Source organism: Bos indicus x Bos taurus, chromosome 3, assembly GCF_003369695.1.
Source record: "Bos indicus x Bos taurus breed Angus x Brahman F1 hybrid chromosome 3, Bos_hybrid_MaternalHap_v2.0, whole genome shotgun sequence".
NCBI lineage: Eukaryota > Metazoa > Chordata > Mammalia > Artiodactyla > Bovidae > Bos > Bos indicus x Bos taurus.
This window is the reverse complement of record NC_040078.1, coordinates 33763231-33785685: the sequence shown is the minus strand read 5'-3', so window position 1 is coordinate 33785685 and position 22455 is coordinate 33763231. Positions and strand designations below refer to the sequence as shown.

Here is a 22455-nt window from a genome sequence, read left to right as displayed (position 1 = left end):
GCTCACTGCAACAGGAAGTGACAAAAGTACTAAAAGAGGAAGTTGCCAGGTAGAGCCTGGACATGCTTTTTAGTGTGTCTTTGCATCATTGGCCAGTGTGGCTGATCAAAACCTGCAATTGTCAGCCTCAGTACTCCTTGCTCTGATGTTCTGCCCTCACCTGTACTGGGTGTCTTGGAATATACCAGGAGAAATGTACACAGAAAGATAAAGATGTCGAGTATAGCCTTATTTTCAAATTTATTTAGAAATTAAGGAGAGTTGGGCCATAATCATTGAATTCTGACTCTGCTCCAGTGAATTCCCACTTATAGTCTGGCCCAGTGATGGATGTAGGGCTGCTGCTGTTTCATGCCCAGTGTCCTAGCTCTTCCTGATTCCCTGCCTTTGGCCTCCACCAGGGCCAGAGGAAGCTGCAAGAGAGGCACATGACAAGCTTGAGGATACCTTTATTGGGGAGGAGAGGGTCTAAACAGAGTCCTGACAAATCTAGGCATAAATGTTCTAAGCTCAGGAGAGAGATGCAATAAATAGGTGGCAACTGGGGAGACCTCTCCACACAGCGAGAAGGGGCACAGTTTGTCTCAACCTCTGGTCTTGTTCATCCTCTTTGCTGTGTGAGCTGGGGTGTGGGGTTTGCTGCAACCTAGGGGCTTGGAAGAGGAATTCTCAGGGCTCTAAAGAGTATCAGATCCACCATCTTGCTTGTGAGAAAGTCTTGGTCTTGGAGGTGTCTGAATTGCTGCCTAAGGGCTCATCTGAGGAAAGAAAAGGTTGAGGTGAGGCCAGTGCCAGATGAGGGACCCCAGAGCTCATGCCAACAGTCAGTCAGGAGCTTCAGGGTGTGCCTGTGCACGTGAAGTCAAGCCCCTGGGGGACGGTCCTGTACCAGACCTGCCACAGTGAGTACCGCCCCAGGGTCGGGCCTGCTGGCTTGCCCACCGGGCACTCTCATGCTCATTCAGGGAGCACCCCACATTTCCAGCAGGGCTTGGGACCCCTATGTGTCCTCACCCCCAGCGTCCTTCTGACAGCCTCCAGCCGTGCCAGGACCCGGGGGCCCTCCTGTGGACACAGCATCTGTAGCTCTCCAGGTCTCATGTGAAGCAGCTGGCTCCCTGTCATGGACCCAAGGGTCTTCACGGTCCTGGAAACACATAGAGCAGAAACTGTCAGTGGTGGGGTGGAAGGACCCAGCCCTGGATATCTGGGTGGAGAAGGGGGTGTTTGGGCTTGGAGGGCTGGGGTGACAGGAGAATTCACAGAAAGAGTGTTTGGAGGTCAGGGAGTAAGATAAACAAACTGGCTTAAACCAACTCCATAAACTCCTGGGGTTGAAGGGACAAGTGCCCTGGAAGAGACACTTGTGGAGGTGGGGGGCAGTGGTCATTGGTGCCCTTTACAGAGGTAAAGCTGTGGCACTTGGCACTCACACAGTGGAGAAGTTCTCTGCCTGTAGCCAGGCTGTGACCTCCTCAGGCCTTGAGCTAAGTCGAAGCATCGGACCCTAGAACCAGGGGAAGTGGGAGTCAGAAGCCATCTCATCTCAGAGCCACCCACAGCCCCTCTCATCAGGGTCCCTTCTCTGGGCTTTCATCAAACCATGTGTCTCACTCCATGGTTTGCTTGTCCGACAAGCACAAGGCTTGTTCTCTGCTCTGGCCCCACAATAAACGTGATAATACTGATTCAGTTGAACCAGGGCCATCTCCTCCACTTGTCAAAGAATCCTCCCTGCCCCCACCTCTGATTCAGGCTTTATAGCTTCTGAAGTCTAGGCATGGAGGTACCCGAGTGGGTGACTCGCTCTGGCTCCTGGGGGCTCCCGACTCTAGGGGTTCCAGGATGTTGCTGGGGATGTAGCCACTCCGTCCCATTGCATTCTTCACCAGCCACCACCGCTTGCTCTGGTCCAGAACCTGCCAGGGAGTCACTACGTCAGTGACCCGAGCCTCTCTCCAGCCAGCCTTCCCCTCCCCCACCGGACTTTCTCTCTCTGGGCCCTTCCCAACCTTCCTTCACTTTCTCCAGGCCAATCCCTCCACCCCCCATGCTCCCAGTAGCTCCCATCAACTGCCAACCGCCGCCTCCTTTTCTCAGCTCAAGTCCATGCCTCACCTCCAGTACCTCTCCCTGGACCACCGTCAGTTCCTGTGGGTTCCTAGCTTCAAACTCATAGAGGACTTGCATTTTCAGGGCTGGCTTGACAGATCCGGGTCTGGAGGGCACAGGGCTGGGGCCATGGTTGTGTGTCTCCTCTTGAGCAAAGTGCGAGGTGCTCCTTAATCTAGGGCTTTCCCTACTAGCCCCCCAGAGACAGAGTCAGGATGGCTGGAGAGTGGGGCCTCAGAGATCCCGCCCCTGTCTCAGCCCAAGACATCTCCCCCTTGGAGTCTAGCAATGACTTTTGGGGTTTCCACAGAGCTTGAGGGCAGGTCACTTTTAAATGGGCTTGGGGTGTGTGTTTCTATAGGCAGAAGGGGTCTAGATGTTGGTGATTTCTCAAGACTCTTCTGGCAGTGGAGTCTTCTGTATCTGAGCACTCCTTTGAGTATTTCATACTCAATCTCTGAGAAATCAGAGCTACATGTGGGGAATACTGAAAGAAGAGGGATTGTATCCTAGGAAGGTAAAAAACTGCTTTTTCACCCAAAGTAGGGGAGAGATGTGCTTGTGCGTGTCTGACTAAAAGAGAGCCTAGAGGTCAGTGAGGCGTAGAATCTGCAGATCCGCAGGATCAGCCTGGTCCTTCCCTCCCCAGAACCACAAGGTCCTGACAAAGCCCAGGGCATACCGGATGGAAGTAGGGTCTTGGTAACTTGAGAGCGCCTGTGGGGGCAGAACAAAGTGAGAGCAGGACGTCAGCTGCATGGTGGTGGAGAGCAGGGGTGTGAGGCCACAGGCCCGCCCGCGCACAGCTGCCTCACGTCCCTTCGCCTGCCCGCTTTCCACACAGAACCCACCTACCACTTAGGAGTCACGTGACCATGGCTGGACTGAGACGGTGGAAACTAGCCAGAATCTAGGGCTTTGATTCGGGCTCTGTGCTAAGCTCCCCTTACCTGGTAGGAAGTTTCTGGAAGTTGCCAACCATCATAGAATGTGGGTTTGTAGGGCAGGGGCTCGCTGCCTGTCCAGTTGGCCCTAGGGAAAGAACAGGGCTGAGTCCACTCCGTGCCAGACTGTGGGATGTGGAGAAGGCGGAGAGGACAGCAGCTGGCCTGGGGGATCTTCTAGGTAATGGAGAAAGTGGCCCGTGTGCACAGATGAAAGGCCCCAGGACACAGGAGCCCACAGCTAAGCACGTACAGGTCCCACGGCACAGGTATCTGTGGGCCAGCCTCACCTCTGCCCGAGAATGTGCAGACATATCAACACCCTAAGAGATGAGTACTTTAACTCACTGATGGGGAGTTTGAATGAAAGTGGCAGAACTGCAGTGTTAGGGCTGGAAGACACTCCTGGGGTCTAACCTATTTCGGTTCCCCAGCAGCATATCTTTCTTTCTAGCTGGTTCGTGTGTGGACCTCCCCCTTGTGATCACCACAGGGCACTCTGGCTGGCTCTAGGGCGGGGGCTGGTACTTGCCTCTCGGCCTGCCCCCTCACCCATTGCCTGGGACGCCAGAGGAGCAGCACTGCCTGTGGCCTCCAGGCTGGCTCTGCTTGCCTGCCTGGGGAACGCGGAGGCCCCTCCTGGAGGAAGTGTCTCCCTGCCTCCCAGAGACTGATGGGAATGCTGCTTCTTTGCACTGTGCACACACATTCTGAATTGCGCATGATTCTCACTTATCCGTGTTTCTTTCTATGTTGATCTCCTTGATAGCTGTCTCCAGAGTATAGTGCAGAAGGGACAGAGGAGGCAGTGAAAGTGAAAGTCACTCAGTCATTTCGGACTCTTTGAGACCCTATGGACTGCCTATACAGTCCATGGAATTCTCCCGGCCAGAATACTGGAGTGGGTAGCCTTTCCCTTCTCCAGGACATCTTCTCAAGTCAGGGATCGAACCCAGGTCTCCCAAATTGCAGGTGGATTCTTTACCAGCTGAGCCAAAAGGGAACCCCTAATAAATATGTATTCAATGGGAACAAATTATTCCCTCTTCTGAATCTTTTTTATTGGCTCCTTTTCTTTCTTTCTTTCCTTTTTTGATGTGGGCCCTTTAAAAAACCTTTATTGAATTTGTTATAATATTGCTTCTGTTTTATATTTTGATTTTTTGACCGGGAGGCAAGTGGGATCTTAGCTTCTGGACCAGGGATAGAACCCTCTCCTCCGTGCATCAGAAGGTGAAGTCAACCACTGACTGCAAGGGAAGTCCTCATTGGCTCCTTTTCTTTGCCTTAAAAACATGCTCAAGTCTTCCCTTGACTATGCTTTTAAAGATGCCATCCTATTATCTTATCTTTATCAAATTTTTTGAGGATGTGTCCATAGGCCCTGCCTACATTTTCTTACCTTTGGATCTTTCTTTATTCCTTACCACATGACTTTTACCTCTGCCATTACTCTGTTGAAACTAGTTCTTCTAAAGCCCTGATGATTTCTGATTGCCAAATCCAAATGGCCTTGTGTGATCTGTATCCTTCTAGTCTATTACCACAGAATTTAGTGTCATTTATAGTTTTGGGTTGGAGAAGGCAATAGCACCCCACTCCAGTACTCTTGCCTGGAAAATCCCATGGATGGAGGAGCCTGGTAGGCTGCAGTCCATGGGGTCGCTAGGAGTCGGACACAACTGAGCAACTTCACTTTCACTTTTCACTTTCATGCATTGGAGAAAGAAATGGCAACCCACTCCAGTGTTCTTGCCTGGAGAATCCCAGGGACGGCGGAGCCTGGTGGGCTGCCGTCTATGGGGTCGCAAAGAGTCAGACACGACTGAAGCGACTTAGCAGCAGCAGCAGCAGCAGCATAGTTTTGGGTCAATTTGCTTCAAGCCAAATAGTTTGAATAAAATTTGCCTGAAATTGAACTCTTTTGAAGGTTTTTACATCTCTTTAGTTAATTCTGTTCTCTGTGTTTCTGTCTTTCATTTCATTCATTCCTTAATTTTTGGTTGTTTTAAGAAATGAGAAAACATGTCAGGGCACACCTGACGTCAATCTTATATTTAAAATGATAAGCAGAAACAGAAAATAGAATAGAGGTTACCAGGGGCTGGGGAAAGAAAGGAATGGGTAAAGAGTTTTGTTTGGTTGTTTAATGGGTATAGAGTTCCCATTTGGGATGCTGAGAAAGTTCTGGAAATGAATAGGAGTGATGGTTGCTCAATATTGTTAATGTACTTAAAGGCATTGACTTATACACTTAAAAATAGTTAAAATAAATTTTATCCTATGTATATTCTACCACAATAAAATAAATAGATTATGTTAAGTTATATTTTATGTCTTTAGATGAACTGAACACAGATGTCCTTTAATGGGGCTGAACTGAAAAGCAAAACAAAACTGCTTATTAGGCAAAAAGACTCCTGGAACCATTGGCTTTTCCCCCAGTTGATTTCTCTTTCTAAAACCCTCTTCTCTCTTGGTTTTCATGCTTCTGCTTTTTTGTTTCTCCTTTTTAACTCTCCGGAATTTCTCTTTGCCTCCTTTACCTCCTTATCCGTTTCTTTTTGCCACCTCAAAGTTTTCCGAGGCCTGTTTCTCGTGGGGAGAGCAGGCCATGCTTATTAAAGTGGGCTCTGCTTACTTTACTGCAGTGCTTACCTCCAGGGGGTCCCAACTATTACATCTGTACTGACTGTTGTCAAACCCTCGTAGCCAGGTTAGACCTCTCCTTGCAGGGCCAGGCCACCCAGTCTCTGCAGACACCTCACTCAGGGTGTGCTAACTGATTTCACATCCCACCCGCTGCGCTCATCAGCTTGCCTTGCTGCCCAACTGCCTGTGTCACTGTTCCACCCACATGAAATATCGCTTCTCTTAGCTCCTCTGCCAGTTGGTTGCAAATCTTATTGATGTTACATTTGCAACATCTCTTATGTCCGTAATTGTTAAAATCTGGGCTACATTGAGACAAAGTTTTTACTTCGTCCTTGACAAAAATGAGAAAAATTTTAGTAGAAGGTTGCCAGTGCTCCTTTCTTGGGAAGAACTGTTCTATTTTCTGAGATAATGCTTTCCTGCAATGGTGGGCGATGGTAAGTGTATTGGTTTGTTTTTTTTTTCCCATTGTGCTTAGCCTAATTAAATGTTGGGAACTCAAGGTAGATTTCCCTGATTTGTTTTTAGAAATTTCGTAGAGTAGAGGTTACCAGGAGCTGGGGAGTGGAGGAATGGGTATAGTTTTAACGGGTATAGAATTCGTTTTAAGATACAATGTAGAGCTTGTCACCTCCTGCCCTACACCCCCATGTTGCTTGCCTCCAATTCGTTCAGGCCTTATTGTCACTTACTGGCTGGTGGTCCAGGCTGTGCCCAGCCCTTCCCAGAGGTTATTCTCTGACGGGCTTAGACAGGACTGCAGCAGCTCGATGGCCTTGGTGGTGAGGAGGGGTGAGATCACTCGGGCTGCTAAGTCAGACTCAGGGCACTGGGTCTGGATCTGGGGAAGGATGAAAGGTGTCAGGAAGCCTGAGCTTCTTCGGGGCCAGGCAGGAGTGGGAAAGGGCTCGGGGTCCCTGGCTTCCTACATTGCCCCAGGCCTGCTCCTTCCTGCCCTCACTGGTGTCCTTGGCTCCAACCCCAGCGCACCTAGTCTGCTGAGAGGTGCTTGCTGTGCACAGTGGGGTAGTGTCTTGGGGTCAAGGAAGAGGGTATGCTGGCGGTGAGCAAGGAGCAGACCCGTACCTCCCTCTGCCCCCTCCCTCCCACCCTGGCCTGTCTCATCTTAACTTCAGCACGTCCCTCTGTACCACCCTGTTCCCCCCTACCCCCACCAGCCCTGCCCTGACTCACGGAGTCCAGAATTTTGAAGATGATGTGTACAAACTCAGGGGCACTTGTATCCTGCAGCCTGGTGGCCAGCCTTCCCTGAAGACACAGGGTGAAGCCTGTCACCAGCCTTCCTCCCACCCCACCTTCACTAGGATCCCAGGGCCCCATAACTGTTCTGGGCCCTGGTGGGGAGCCTGGCATTCTCCCAAAGTAACCCAAGAGTGGGGTGGGGCGGTTCCAGGGGGAGAAGCTGGAGCAGCATGGGATGTCCATGGAGAGAAGAGAGAACAGGATTGCTCGGTGGTGGGGGGGGGTGGTGGTAGGGAGAGGGGAGGGAGAGGAGGGGATTGCTGAGGTAGGGGAGGGGAGGGAGGGAGCGAAAAGAGCTGGGAAACTTGTGGGGAGTCACGTACCAGGAGGTTGAAGCTGTACTTGATCTTCTGGAAGCAGTCGATGTAATGTACCTCTGTTATCTCTATAGCAAGAAGGGGATAGATGGTGGGTCATGTATCATCCCAAGACTTCCTCCCCTCCCCCAAACCCCGACTCCTCTCCCCTGGCCCTCCTCACTCACCTTCCTTATTCTTTTTCTTTTTCTTCCTGTGATTCTTCTTCTTACGACTGGTCTTAGACTGGGCCTCATCCAGCTTCCCCACAAACAGCTCGATGTCCCTTAGGACATGGTCCAGCACCTCCTGGGGCCCAAACAACCCCTGGCTGAGTGGGCAGTTAGACCCACCCTGGAACTCCCAATCCTGCCTCCCTCCACCACAAGCCTGAGCCTCAGGCCCAGCCCAGGGCTGACCAAGCCTCTGTGTCCCCTCTTAGGCCAGGCCCTGCCTTGGTGGACCTGGGGCCTGGCTCCTTGAGGCGAGGGAGACAACTGGTGTCTTCCCTTTGGCTAGACCACAAAAGCCTGAACAAGCCCAAGACAGTCTGCAGTTACCTTATCCCATTTTGGGTCCTCAGGGGATGGGGACCTCCTTGAAGGAGACAGCAAGAAGATGCTTGGCTCTCGGATGCTGGTGCGGTGTGGCAGGGGCCTCGGAGACGGTGGTGGGGTGTCTGCAGAGGAAGGGGACCATGGCCCAGAACTTCCTTGATGGGAACCTTTCCTCCCACTGGCCCCCACGCCCAAACTTACTGTGCTCTGGGCTCATCAAGTAGTGCTGTTCTGGAGGGGGTCCCCACTCCAGAGGACGTGCCTGCTCCTTAGGGAGCGGCCTTTCCAGAGAAGACCCCCTCCATCGGTCCTGGTCTGGGCGAAGGGCTCCCAACTGGGGCCTGTCAAGCACGTGACAAGGACACAGCTTTGACTGGGTTCTTGGGGCAGAGGCTCTGCCCACACTTCTGCCCCAGAACCCAGGGGGTACCACTGCCCCTCTCCAGGAGCCCCACCAGCCTTGCCCCCTAGTCTCCATCCAAACCCTTCCCTGACTCTCCCCGGCGTCATCGGCCTGCCCTCCGGGACCAGTTGGTCCCACATCAGTCTCTGAGGATAGTCTCCAGTGGCCCCTGGGCCCAGCACTCATTTGCGCCCTGCTTCCAGCCTCGCTACTCCCCAGGTCAATGTCTGTGTTATTGGGTCACAGGCCCCTGAGCTCCGCCAGGTATGCGGCAGAGTCTAGCCCACCCAGACCTGAGCTCGAGGGTTCTGCAGGTGGGCGGGGGCACAGGCTGCCTACCTTTGCTCTACCTCCTCCTCCAGAGCCTTCTCCAGGCTGGTCTTCAGTCGCTCTGCCTGGAGGAACCGGCAATCAGACAGGCTTGGGGGATGGGGGAGGGGAGGGGTTAGGTTGGGGGTGGTGATGGTTGTTAGATCTCACCCCCACTTCTTGGCACTGGAAAAGCAGAGTGCTAGTGCTTCGCAGGTCTGAATCCTGCACGGTGATGGACAGGACAGAGTTGTAGGAGCCGGTATTGAGCGCCACGTCCATGACCTTGATGCGGTCCAGGCGGTAGGACTCTAGCTCCTCCTGGGCCAAGCAGAGAGACTGGCTGTGAAGTCAGTGAGAGCCCGACAGGCCCCTAGGAGCTCCTGACCTGGGTTGCTCCACCCTTCCAATGGCTTGGGATGGGGTGTCCTTTCCCCTGACCCCTGTGCCTCTATCTCCTGTTTCTTCCTAGTCCTGGGTGTGTATTGTGTGGGGGGAAGGGTGCTTGCCATGTGGGGCATAGTGGGATGGTGTTCATGCCCTGGGGCTTGCTTTCCCACAGCCCAGGTTAGCTATGACCCCTTGCAGGGAATGGTGGGAGGCTGACCTTAGTCTCGATGTCCAGCAGTTGGAGCCAGCCATCCCTGACCTGCAGGAGCAAGTCCTGGCTCCACACCCGGCCCTGAGCGTCCATCTCCTGCAGCTTCTGCAGAGCATCCTTGGGCTCCTGGATTCTCTGTGTCCCCAGCTTACATGTCATCAGGTGCTGAGGGGACAGGAGGAGATGGGCTGGGAGAAGATTTGGAGAGGGGGCTCACAGGTGGGGATGGACAGGGGTGGGGGTGGGGGAAGGGCAGCAGAAGGGGATGACATGTCTCTGGCCTCCTCACTGGGGAGGCCCCAGGCAATCCCCATAAAGTAGACTTCAAGAGACAATGTGAGGTCTGGAGGCAGTCGGGCAAGGTGGGGACTGACGGGCTGTAGGAGGGGATTTAGAACTCTGGAGGAAGGACAATCATGGCCTGTAACAGTCTAGATGGTGGTAAATGTGGGGAGGGGGCGTGGGCTTCAGCTATCCAACATATAAGTCTCAGCTTCTCCAGGTAGGTTACAGGATGCTCAAATTCTGTCCCCTACTTTTCTTTGCTCTCTTTGAGAATCGCCCACCCAGCCTGGTCCGTCTCTTCCCTGACCTAGCCTTTCTGACCCCATGCATGCTGCGCCCCACGCCCAGCATGCATGTCCCCCTTCTGATAATCCATTACCTCCCAGTCTCTCAGGAATAAGTCAAGCCCACCGCCCTTCTCCCTGATTCTTTCCCAGAGAGGTCCATACTGACCTCAGTCTCCACTTAGGCCCTTGTCCCCTGCTAGTCTGATCACTACAGCAGGGTTTTGCTGTTATTCTCTCTTCTCAAGGATACTCTTCGCTTCTACCATCCATGTTCAAAAGTCACAGTCCTGTCCCTTGTGCTCGCCTCCAGGCCCTTGCTGGGAGGATGCCATCTGCCTCCTGCCCCTTGACCCCACTGCCTTGTCCTCTGCATAGCTCCCAGCTCTTCTTCAAGTTCACTCGGCCAGCATATTCAGGAGCCCTGATATCATGGGCAAATGCCCTGGCACCCTGGACATGCCTCCCCTGCTCTTGCCTCCTAGACCTAAACAAAGCCAGTTCCCAATCCTCATTCCCTCCATGAAGCCCAGGGATCTTAGTCCCAGCTCAGCTGACTGGGGAAGGCTGACTTCTTCCAGACGGTTGCTCCAGCATCCCTCCCTGCCTTTTCTCGGGGTGAGTGCTAAATCTACTGCTGTCTGGGGGTGGCTTCTACCCAGACCTTCAGCCTGATGCAGTGTCTGCTCTTCCCTGCCACACCCTTCCAATCTGAGCTTTCACGTGGTGTCAACAGCTGTCCTGGCAACTAGATCTGGCAGTGCCAGTGTCATTCTCCCAGGCAGTGCCAGAGCCTCCATTCCAGGCTCCAAGCCGTGCACAGGAAGCTCAAGCCCAGATGGCTCCCCTCTCAGATAGTGGTCCTTTCAAGTCCCTGCACAAGGACCGCTGGCTGACCTCACACATTCTGTCCTCCAGCTGTACCAGATCCTGGGCAAAAAGCAATTTCTTGGGGCAAGCGATGAGCTGAGAGACAGGAAGGGGCAGGATCGAGTGGTGGATCCTGGCCCATCCCTCTGCTACTTGGGGATGGGATGCCCACTGGCTTAGCTTCCTCTGCCCATGCCCAGCTGCCCCATCCTCCTCCCCTGCACTTAGCAAATGCTCAGGTAGGCTTGCTGGACCTGAGCCCACCTATTCTGGCCGGGTCAGGCCATTGGCTTCTATGGCAGACTTATCTCAGATATCTGCTTTTTGTCAGGGTTGGGGGCACGTAGGAGAACTTGGCTTGAATCAGGAAATTGTATGGGGCCCTAGGGTTACTCACCTCCACCCTGTGCTGCAGGTGAGTGGGCTCTAAGGCGATTTTCTGCAAGTACTCCTTCCGGTGCACTGCCATGGCATGAAGCAAGGGGGTGAGGGCAGAAGAAGAAGTTGAGACAGGCACAACTATAGGAGGTGGTCAGTGTGGGGAGGGAGAGACTGGACGCAGGGGTTCAGGGAACCCAGAGGGAGAGAAGGGGACCACTTACAATAAATGGCTCTGCTGCTTGGCCGGGACATTCTGATGCTGCTGAGATGACTCCCTAAAACCCAAACTGAGCAGAAGAGACAGCGATCAGGACTGGGGAGAGGGATGAGCAGGCAGAGCTGGGTGGAAGAGCTGCTGTCGCAGCCCATCCCTGACCTGGGTCTGGGGCTCAAACCACCGTTCCTTCTGGATCCGTCTCCAGCCGAGACCTCTGCAAGGAGCCCTCCATCTTGGCTGGGCCTCGGAGGCCCCCAGGCAGGCTCCCAACTTCCCATTATTTGGCCAATAACGCTCATCCTGATGGCCCCAGGGAAGCTGTGTGGACAGGTACCTGGGACCAGATCCCATCCTGGGCCTGAGTGTAAAAGGTGCTGGATGGGTGTGCCTGGCTTCTGGAGGGGAGGCATGAGGGTCAGCAGCCTTCCCTGTCACAGCAAGCCTCTTGTCCAAGCCTGTTTCAACTCTTCAAATTGGGAGGAGGCCAGTGTTGGCTCTTATGCGGGGGAGCCACTCAAGAGGGGTGTACGTGTGTGCGTATGCACACACATATGTTTGCACGTTTATGATGGAGCTCTGTAGGATGTGTTAGTGACTTGAACTTCCCTAAATGTCTTACTAAATCTCCTCTCTTTGCCTTTCCATACTCGGAACCCTCTGCCCAGAGCCCCTCCCCACCCAACCCTGTAAATTCCAGCTCAAGGGAATAGATGTTTTTTCAAAAGAAGACATACAGATGCCCAACAGGCACATAAAAAGATGTTTAACATCACTAATTCTTAGAGAAATGCAAGTCAAAAATCACAATAAGCTATCATCTCACACCTGTCAGAATGGCTATTATCAAGAAAGCAAGAAATAAAAATGTTGGTAAAGAAGAAAAGGGAATGCTTGTGCACTGTTGATAAGTTAAATGTGATGTAAAATGGTGCAGCCACTGTGTAAGATGGTACGGAGACTCCTCAGAAAGCTAAGGACAGAACAATCATATGACCCAGCAATCCCACTTCTGGTTATTTATCTAAAGAACATGAAAATATTCATTGAAAAAGATATCCACACCCCTCCATTCATCATGGGGGCTTCCCAAGGGGCACCTTGGTAAAGAATCTACCTGCCAGTGCAGGAGTCCCAAGAGACGAGGGTTGATCTCTGGGTGGGGAAGATCCCCTGGAGAAGGAAACAGCAACCCACTCCAGTATTCTTGCCTGGAGAATCCCATGGACAGAGGAGCCTGGGGGGCTACAATCTATGGGGTCCCAAAGAGCTGGTTGTGACTGAGCACACTCACAGGCATGTTCATCCGGGCCTTTACAATAGCCAAAATATGGTAAGAACTTAAATGCCCATCCACACGTGAATGGATAAAGAAGATGTAGTATATACAAAGGAATATTAGCCTTTCATTTGCAATAACATGCATGGACCTTGAGGGTGTTATGCGAAATGAAATAAGACAGAAAAAGAAACACAAATATCGTATGACTCCACACTTATGTAGAATATAAGAAATAAAACAAAATAAATGAATAGACTAAACCAAATGAAAATAGAGATAATAGGTACAGAGAACAGAGTAGAGGTTACCACAGGGGAAGGGGCAGGAAGGAAGGTGAAACGGGTTAAGGGGATCAACTGTGTGATGACGGACAAAGTAAATTTCGATGGTGAGCATGTTATAGTGTGTACAGAATTAGAAATATAATGTTGTACACGTGAAACTTATATAGTGTTATAAACCAAGGTTAACGCAATAAAAAAATAAGTTAAATATATTACAGTTTAAGGATCACCTCCTCATTGAAGCCCTCCTTGACCACCCCACTCAACCCTGCCCATCTGCCTAATGCCACACCGAGTCTTATAAGTTCCTCTCTAACAACAGCACCACCCTGGTTAGTGCTGTGAGCCTAGTGTCAAGTGCCTATGAACTTTATGTCATTTAATTTTCACTACCATCACTTATGCTTCCCTGGTGGTTTAGGTAAAGAATCTGCCTGCAATGTGGGAGACCTGGGTTCGATCCCCGGGTTCGGAAGATCTCCTGGAGGAGGGCATGGCAACCCACTCTAGTATTCTTGCCTGGAGAATCCCCATGGAGAGAGGAACCTGACTGGCCAAAGTCCATAAGGGTCGCAGAGAGTCAGACATGACTGAGCAACTAAGCACAGCACAGCACAGCACCGTCACTTATACTTCCTTGATCCCATGTGCTGAGTGCTCTTCTACAGATGTTACACCCAACAACTCATTTAATCCTCAGAACAACCTTGCTGGGTGGGTCCTGTTATTACCCCTCTGACCAGATGAGGATGATGTGGCAGTTCAAAGAGGATAACAGGTCTGAGATCACAAGTAAATATTTTATAGAGAATGAACTCAGCCTGGGTCTGACTACAAGCTTCATGCTTTAACTGTTTATGTATGCGCCTCTGTCACTGGGCTGTGCCCTCCTGAGAGTGGACTTATGTTGCTCCTGCTGTTCCCCCAGTGCCTTCCTAGCATAGAGGGAGTCTAGAATATATACATATATTGAAGTGGAATGGAGGTAAATGAGATGTGTGGGGGTGTGGCAGGAGTTAGCTGAGTGTGTGGGTCAAGGGTATGTGCTAATGATGTGTGTATGCATCATGGACAGGTGTCAGTTCTGTGATGTCCTTGCATTTCCGTGATGCATCCGAGTTGTACAGAAACCCTGGAATATCCTGGGCAAAGTATCAGAGAGCAGCCCACGCCCCTGTAACTAGGCCTGCTATGAAAATAGCAGAAGATCTGATAAGATGACTCAGTGTTGGGGAAATGAGTTGCTAGTAAACAAGGGATTGTCTATGGGTCTGTGTTTTCCACGTTTGGAAGGATCCCTTTCCTCTCCAAGGGTAAGGGGTTCTAAAAGCCTGCTCCCTCTCTCCCCAGCTGCACCCCACAGGCTGCAACACTTCCTGCTTCTAGATCCAGAAGATAAAGAAGAGAAAATGAACTTTGTTTCTTTAGCACCCCTCCCTACCTGCCAGGCCCTTCACACAGGATGGTCCCTGTGGGTCTTATTGCAGCAAAACAGAAATGAGTGAGCAGCCTGTGGCACATTCCAGCCGAACAGGCCTACAAGAGTTAAACAATCTTGGTTATTCTTTAGCTGTTACTAGTAACAAACACTTGTAGCTGGACTTGTCCTCCACAAGGCTGATTACTCTCTGACTCCATATAGATTATACTCCGCACCTGGCATTCCTCTCCCCCTCCACTCTCATGTAGCATTCTGCATTTCAGAAAGAAGGTCAAGGGCTGATAACTTCAGGAACACAAGACCCGGTTGCTGAGTTGCCTGATGGCAACTGTGGCCGTTTTGAAATGTTGCAAAAGAAAAAGAAAATGCAAGGCCTTCAAGAGGATATAAAACCTCTCCCTATTCCCAAGAAAGGGGGGCATAGTTCTTGAGACGCTAGCCTGCTGTATTTCCCTTTTGCCTGGCAAAAATAATGAAGCTCTTCTTTTCTACTTCCTCCAAACTCTGTCTCCTTATTTCTATCTGGCATCGGTAGACAGGGAGCCAGGATTTTGGCAACAGTCTCTCTTGGCAGGTCCAAGCAACATCTCCTGCTCCACATCACAACAACGAGGTGGGATGGGGATGGGGGATGAAAGGTAGGGGTGGAGGAACGGGGGCTGACTTTGGTCTGTCTTGCCTCTGGTGGGGGGTAAGAGAATCTGTGGCAGCCCAGTTTTCCCATTTATCCCCCAAGTTTAGGGAGTTGAAGCAGGGAAGAAGTTCATGTCTGCATCACGGGCCCTGGAGAGAAGCAGCCCAGAGGTGCTGCTGGAGCCCGGCCTGCCCCACGCTCTGCTCCCTGGCCCGCTAGCCTTCAGCTGAGTCCCAAGCCCTCCTTAGGGCCACCACATCGAGAATGGGCTGGAGACCCTGGCCTGGGAAGCCACCGAGCTGTCCCCACTATGTCGGGACCTCCTGCGGCTTGGCTGGGCCCTGATCTTCCTGAGGGCCAGGCCCTTACCTGGGCTCCAGTGAGGCCTGGAGGCTGGTGCCTCCGAAGGGGCAGGTGTCTGAGCTGGTGGCCTGGCGCTGGTGGTGGGAAGACGATGGCTTCTCTGCTAGTGGCGCAGTCCCGGGCAGGCGCCCTGTGGTCAGTTGAGCCCTGAAGCAGACCGGTCTTATAGTGCGGAGGCCGGGAGGCAGCCACACCTGTGCTCTTTGGACTCTTAGTGGGTGGGGCGGCCTACCTGCCCCGTGCCAGGACCCAGGCCTGTGCCGTGCCTGCGCCGACAGGTGTCCCTAGCTTAGACAGAGCCCCTTGCTTCCAGGCTTCCTGCTTGACTTGCCTCTGCCATTAGCGTAACCCTCTTCCCTCTGCCTGTGGGTGCCTCCCCTGAGGCCCCAGGTCAGCATCAGGCACTGGGGCAGGGAGCAGGAGAGGGCACCCCGGGCACAGGTGGGTGGAGGTGGACCCAGGCTTGGGGGCAGTGTGGGCTGGCACGTGTGCCTGTGTGTGCTGCCCATGGGGGTGTGTGGTTATGGGTGCCCAAGTGGTGCCTGTGAGCAGGATGTGGGGCTCATAAGAGTTGATGGCGGGTGGGAGCTGGGACCACTACGGGCATTAGGTGGAGGACTGAGATTTCTTCGCAGCAGGGCCCACTCATCCTGCCTTTGCTTCTTTCCCCTCTGACCCAGCAGGGAGCCCTGCCCTCACCATTCTCCCTCTTCCACTCTTTGCTCCCCACCTGACCCCATGCCCTCAGACTTCTGGTTGAGCCTGGGCAGCTTCAACAGAGATGTGAAACTGAGACCCTACCTCTGTCCCTGTATGTGATCCAGTCTTCATGCTTCATGATATTTAAGAGCCTTCCTTGGCATCCAGGCTGCCTGCCCTCTGGGGGCTCACAGTCTAACAAGGGAGGTAGGACAGAAACAGGGAGTAAGGCAGGAGGGGAGAGTCAGTCAGTCAGTTCAGTCGCTCAGTTGTGTCCGACTCTTTGTGACTGCATGGACCGCAGCATGCCAGGCTTCCCTGTCCATCACCAACTCCCGGAACTTACTCAAACTCATGTCCTTTGAGTCAGTGATGTCATCTAACCATCTCATTCTCTGTCGTCCCCTTCTCCTCCCACCTTCGATCTTTCCCAGTATGAGGGTCTTTTCCAATGAGTCAGTTCTTCACATCAGATGGTCGAAGTATTGGAGCTTCAGCATCAGTCCTTCCAGTGAATAGTCAGGACTGATTTCTTTAGGATGGACTGGTTGGATCTCCTTCCAGTCCAAGGGACTCTAAAGAGTCTTCTCCAACACCACAGTTCAAAAGCATCAATTCTTTGGTGCTCAGCTTTCTTTATAGTCCAACTCTCACGTCCATACATGACCACTGGAAAAACCATAGCTTTGACTAGACAGACCTTTGTTGGCAAAGTAATGTCTCTGCTATTTAATATGCTGTCTAGGTTGGTCACAGCTTTTCTTCCAAGAAGCAAGCATCTTTTAATTTCATGGCTGCAGTCACCATCTGCAGTGGTTTTGGAGCCCAGGAAGATAAAATCTCTCACTGTTTTCATTGTTTCCCCATCTATTTGCCATGAAGTGATGGGACAGGATGCCATGATCTTTGTTTTCTGAATGTTGAGTTTTAAGCCAACTTTTTTTCACTCTCCTCTTTCACTTTCATCAAGAGGCTCTTTAGTTCTTCACTTTCTGCCATAAGGGTGGTGTCATCTGCATATCTGAGGTTATTGATATTTCTTCTGGCAGTCTTGATTCCAGCTCATGCTTCATCCAGCCTGGCATTTCACATGATGTACTCTGCATATAAGTTAAATAAGCAGGACACAATATGCAACCTTGATGTACTCCTTTCTCAATTTGGAACCAGTCTGTTGTTCCATGTCTGGTTCTAACTGTTGCTTCTTGACCTGCATACAGATTTCTCAAGAGGCAGGTCAGGTGGTCTGGTATTCCCATCTCTTTAAGAATTTTCCATAGTTTGTTGTGACCCACACAGTCAAAGGCTTTGGTGTAGTCAATAAAGCAAAAGTAGATGTTTTTCTGGAATGCTCTTGCTTTTTTGATGATCAAGAGGATATTGGCAGTTTGATATCTGGCTCCTCTGCCTTTTCTAAATCCAGCTTGAACATCTGTAAGTTCATGGTTCACATATTTTTGAAGCCTGGCATGGAGAATTTTGAGCATTGCTTTGCTAGCATGTGAGATGAGAGCAATTGTGCGGTAGTTTGAACATTCTTTGGCATTGGCTTTCTATGGGATTGGAATGAAAACTGACCTTTTCCAGTCCCGTGGGCCACTGCTGAGTTTTCCAGATTTGCTGGCATATTGAGTGCAGCACTTTCACAGCATCATCTTTTAGGATTTGAAATAGCTCAACTGGAATTCCATTACCCCCACTAGCTTTGTAGGTTGTGATGCTTCCTAACGCCCGCCCGCTTGACTTTGCATTCCAGGAAGTCTGGCTCTGGGGAGGGAGTCGTGAAGGAGGAGAAGTTTCCACACAGTAGGAAACTGTCTCACAGAGGGGTCTGTGGGGTGTTTTAGAATCTCAGAAGGCAACATAACTGGGAGGAAAAAAACCCCAAACCCACAAAATACACGCCTAACTGCAACTGCAGAAGAGAGAACTTTCCCGTGAAAGGCTCTAACCTAACTGCCTAACGCGCAGCCTCGCCGGCTCAGAGAACAAAGGATTGAGCAAATACCAAAGGAGAGCTAGCTGCATACCGGTCCCTCGATACCTGGAGGCAGAGAGGCAGGCTTTCGACAGCCAGAGCCAGAAGGCAAGGGGCTGCTGCAATCTTGTCCCCAGAGAAGGCTGTGAGCAGGCTCCCAGCTGCTAACCACATCTTCCTGAGATCCTGGATGGTTGACATCCGCCAGGAGGGTCACAGCCTGAGATTAGCTCTCCATAGGAGACATACGGCACATCTGAGATGGTGCTCTTGCAGCACACCCAGGAAACTGAGTGACTGGGACCAGGGAGGTGATTAAGACACACAGCCCACCTGGGACAGTGTGCTCAGCAAGTACCTGATCGCCTGAGCTGCTCAACCTGGAAAGGGCACAAAACGCATGCCCAAACCACAGAGACTGAGCCAGAACTGTGTCTGAGTGTCTCCTGTGGAGGTACGGGTCAGCAGAGGCCTGCTGCAGGGGCAGGGGCTCTGGGTGCAGCAGACCTAGGTATGGCATAAGCCCTCTTGGAGGAGGTCTCTATTAATCCCACCATAAAACCACCAGAACTTACACAGGACTGGGGAAACAGATTCTTGGAGGACAAAGCCTTGTGTACACCAGGACCCAGGAGAAAGGAGCAGTAGTAACCCCACAAATTGACCCAGATATGCCCCTGAGTGTCCAGGAGTCTCCGGCGGAGACATGGGTCGGTGGTGGCCTGCTGCTGGGTCGAGGGCACTGAGTGTAGTAGTTCTGCAAGGGACCTTTTGAGGAAGTTGCCGTTATCTTCACTACCTCCATCATAGTTTGGCTCAGGTCAAGCAACAGGGAGGGAACACAGCCCCGCCCATCAACAGAAAATTGGATTGAAGATTTACTAAGCATGGCCCTGCCCATCAGAATAAGACCCAGTTTCCCCCTCAGTCAGTCTCTCCCATCAGGAAGCTTCTATAAGCCTCTTATCCTTATCCACCAGAGGGCAGACAGAATGAAAACCACAATCACAGAAAACTAACCAAACTGATTACATGGACCACTGCCTTGTCTAGCTCAATTAAACTATGAGCCATGCCATGAAGGGCCACCCAAGATGGACGAGTCATGGCGGAGAGTTCTGACAAAACGTGGTCCACTGGAGAAGGGAATGGCAAACCACTTCAGTATTCTTGCCTTGAGAACCCCATGAACAGTATGAATAGGCAAAATGTTAGGATACTGAAAGATGAACTCCCCAGGTCAGTAGGTGCCCAGATGCTACTAGAGAAGAATGGAGAAATAACTCCAGAAAGAATGAAGGTATGGAGCCAAAGCAAAAACAACACCCAGTTGTGGATGTGACTGGTGATGGAAGTAAAGTCTGATGCTGTAAAGAGCAATATTGTATAGGAACCTGGAATGTCAGGTCCATGAATCAAGGCAAATTGGAAGTGGTCAAACAGGAGATGGCAAGAGTGAACATTGACATTTTAGAAATCAGTGAACTAAGATGGACTGGAATGGGTGAATTTAACTCAAATGACCATTATATCTACTACTGTGGGCAGGAATCCCTTAGAAGAAATGGAGTAGCCATCATAGTCAACAAAAGAGTCCAAAATACAGTACTTGGATTCAGTCTCAAAAACAATAGAATGATCTCTGTTCATTTCCAAGGCAAACCATTCAACATCACAGTAATCCAAGTCTATGCCTCGACCAGTAATGCTGAAGAAGCTGAAGCTGAACGTTTCTATGAAGATCTACAAGACCTTCTAGAACTAACACCCAAAAAAGATGTCCTCTTCATTATAGGGGACTGGAGTGCAAAAGTAGGAGGGGAAAGAAGGGAGGGAAATACCTGTGTTTGTGTGGTGGTGGTCTCATGGTCAGAGACTCGGCTTTGTAGGGTTAAGATCTGTGTTTGGAGAGTCCTGTGGTCTGGGAGCAGAGCCTGTGTCTAGCTCCCACCCTTGGCTTCCTTGGGGCCATCCCAGGAGATCTCAGCCTACTCCCCTACCCCTACCCCGGCCAACGGAGCCCTAGATGGCCTGGAGTCCAGGGATAGGATCTTGTCCACAGGCCTTCCAGCGGAGACAGTCCATTGGGCAGCCAGCGTTAGAGGCCCAGGGGTCACAGGGCTGCTGAGCCAGCCCTAGCCGTGGCCTCATGGATCCAGCTCTCCTGACCTCCCCTGCTGCTCTGTTCCATGGGTCTGAGGTTCTTGGCCCTTCAGCTTCTCTCAGGACAGGATAGCCTGTCCCTTCCTTGCCTCCCCCAACCCCAGCGCCAGCCCTGATCAGAATGCCCCACCAAGACTGCGTTCCTGTCCAGCTCAGGCTGGACCCTGTCCTTCCCACAGGCCTCTCCATGCGTTTGAGGGACAAGCACTGCAGGTACTCTCATGGAGCCTGGGAGCAGAGGCTGGGAGAGGGGCCTGGCCCACTGCAGAGATCCCTGTGAAATCTTCAGGTGGAGAAACAAGGAGCTCCGCTTGCATCCTCAGCATCTTGCTCCTTCAGGGCCCTGTAGGAGTGCCCTTAGGAGCAGGGCAGGTCTCCTCAGACAGGATCCCTTGGCAGCTTGGGTGGGGCTGGGCCTGGGGCTGCTTCAGTGCCAAGCATGGTGGAACTACTCCAGGGAAGGGAGCTTTTGGAGCGATGGCGAGGCCAAGCCCCTCATCCCTGGGGACCAGGGGGACATAACTGATGCTTCCACAAAGAAAGCTCCAGGTGTCAAAGAAATTCTTTGGCAGAGTAATCCTGACTGGGACACCAGGAGCCCAGACGCAGGTGTGAGGGGAAGGGATTAGAAGCTCAGAGGCATCTCCTTGAATTACAAGGCTGTGAAGCCTGGAAGACCGTGTTCATTCATTCATTTATTCACTTATATATTCACTCCACAGCTATATACTGAGGACTTCCTGTCTGCCAGACACTGTGTTACATGCTAGGGGACACCTTGGAACTCAGCTTGAGTTCAGTATCTCCCTCCAAACCACCCAGCCTCTCCTCCCATGTTGCTAGCTCAGCAAATGCACTATCACTGGTCAAGTGTCCAAGCAGGGCACAACCTCTGCACCTGGCCCATCACCCCTCCTGCGAGTCCCATCTCCTTAGCAACTTCTTAAGCAACCAAAACAACAACACCAACAACAGGTCCACCTTCCTCCCATCCCGCCTCCGCGTCCTGAGTCCTGCCCACTGTCAGACTGTCTGCCTGTGAGGGCACCGTAGTCTCCTACACCCCCTGCCTCCAATCTTGTTCTTATTAGTCCCCCTCATCCTTGCAGGCAGGGGATCTTCCTTAGCTGGAAATTTGATCATCCACTCCTCTGTATAAAACCCATCACTAACTCCCCACTGATCTCAGGACAAGATCCAAATTCCTTATCACAGCGCTTAAAAAAGATGCAGAAATTTATTAAAACTTTGGAGATATCTAACAAGTTATTGGACAAATTCTTATTATCTCTAGGAAATCTAGAATCTGAGGGATTGGATTTCAGAAGATTTAGAAAGAATTCCTTCTAAAAGCTTTCAATTTTATATTCTTCATTAAAATGGGACTTGGACCCACTTTAGGCATCCTTTTGACTCTGAACCATCGCTTTGATAAACTAGTCCGCAGCAGCACATGAAATGGTGGCTAGATGAGAGACTGGCATTCTCTCTTACCCAGATATAGCAAACAGCGCCATAGTTCCAACTTAACGGAGTAGGAGCTTTGTGAACTTGAGGCTCCAGCCTCTGGGTTCAGCCCTTATCTCCCCTCACTTCGTGCTGCTTGTACTTTACACTCAGCTTAGAGACTGACTCATGATTGGTTCCTAGATGCGTCATGACTTGGTAGGCAGGCTGTTCTCTCTGCCCTTGGGAAACGCCCACTGTCCTTCCTGTCTACCTGTAAGCCCCACCTTCTCTAGCAGCCTTCCCACTGCCTGAGACTGGTGGGGACCAGGCCCTGGTTCACACGTCCCTCCACTACTGCATGTGGCACACTGAGGGAAAGTCCACATCAGAGACCTCAGGGGAGAGGAGGACCTGTGGACAAATTCATGAACTGTGGCCCCCCAGGCACAAAAGACCACATACTGTTTTGGGGGCATCAGGGAAAATTTCCCAGAGGAGGGGATGCTGGGGCCAGAGCTTAAAAATCACACATGAGTCAGGCCCAGAGACAAAGTGGGAAGGGAATGCCAGGTGGAGGGAGTAAAAATCCTGTTGGATGCATGAGTGAAATGGAGTGGTAGACATTGGGAGTGGCCAGTGTGTGTGTGTGTGTGTGTGTGTGTGTGTGAGTGAAGATGGTGATGGCAGGTGATAGGGAATATCTGTGTCTTTATCACCTGGTGGTAAGTGGAGTCACTGAGTGCTTTGAGTCACTGAGTGTCACAAAGATGTGACAAGGATGTCGCTGTTCCCTGCCCCAACCCCGCCCCCTCCCCATGCTCCCGACCCCTGGGAGAACCTTGCCACTTGCTGGTTCTCAGGGCCTAGAGAGAGGCTACTGAGGCACCAGGTAGAAATGGACCCAGCTGCACAGGGTTTAGGCTGAAGGGGCCAAGGAGCCCCTCCAGGCTACCCTGGCCTGGCCATGGAAGCAGTCCTGGGCTTCTTG

General features: G+C 51.6%; 1 protein-coding gene across 1 annotated transcript; it reads right to left on the bottom strand.

Annotated features, from left to right (window-relative positions):
* Positions 1–432: 432 nt before the first annotated feature.
* On the bottom strand, positions 433–15354 carry EPS8L3 (EPS8 like 3). The gene is made up of 19 exons (XM_027536252.1): positions 15185–15354; positions 11182–11247; positions 10977–11041; positions 9147–9305; positions 8711–8860; positions 8570–8625; positions 8029–8168; positions 7831–7949; positions 7459–7579; positions 7298–7359; positions 6906–6980; positions 6404–6552; positions 3063–3144; positions 2795–2829; positions 2119–2302; positions 1791–1919; positions 1434–1507; positions 1015–1147; positions 433–758 (listed from the first exon to the last, which is right to left on the bottom strand). Exons 2-19 carry the CDS (start codon positions 11210–11212, stop codon positions 747–749), a joined length of 1776 nt encoding a protein of 591 aa, XP_027392053.1. The 5' UTR covers positions 11213–11247; positions 15185–15354; the 3' UTR covers positions 433–746.
* Positions 15355–22455: the final 7101 nt, after the last annotated feature.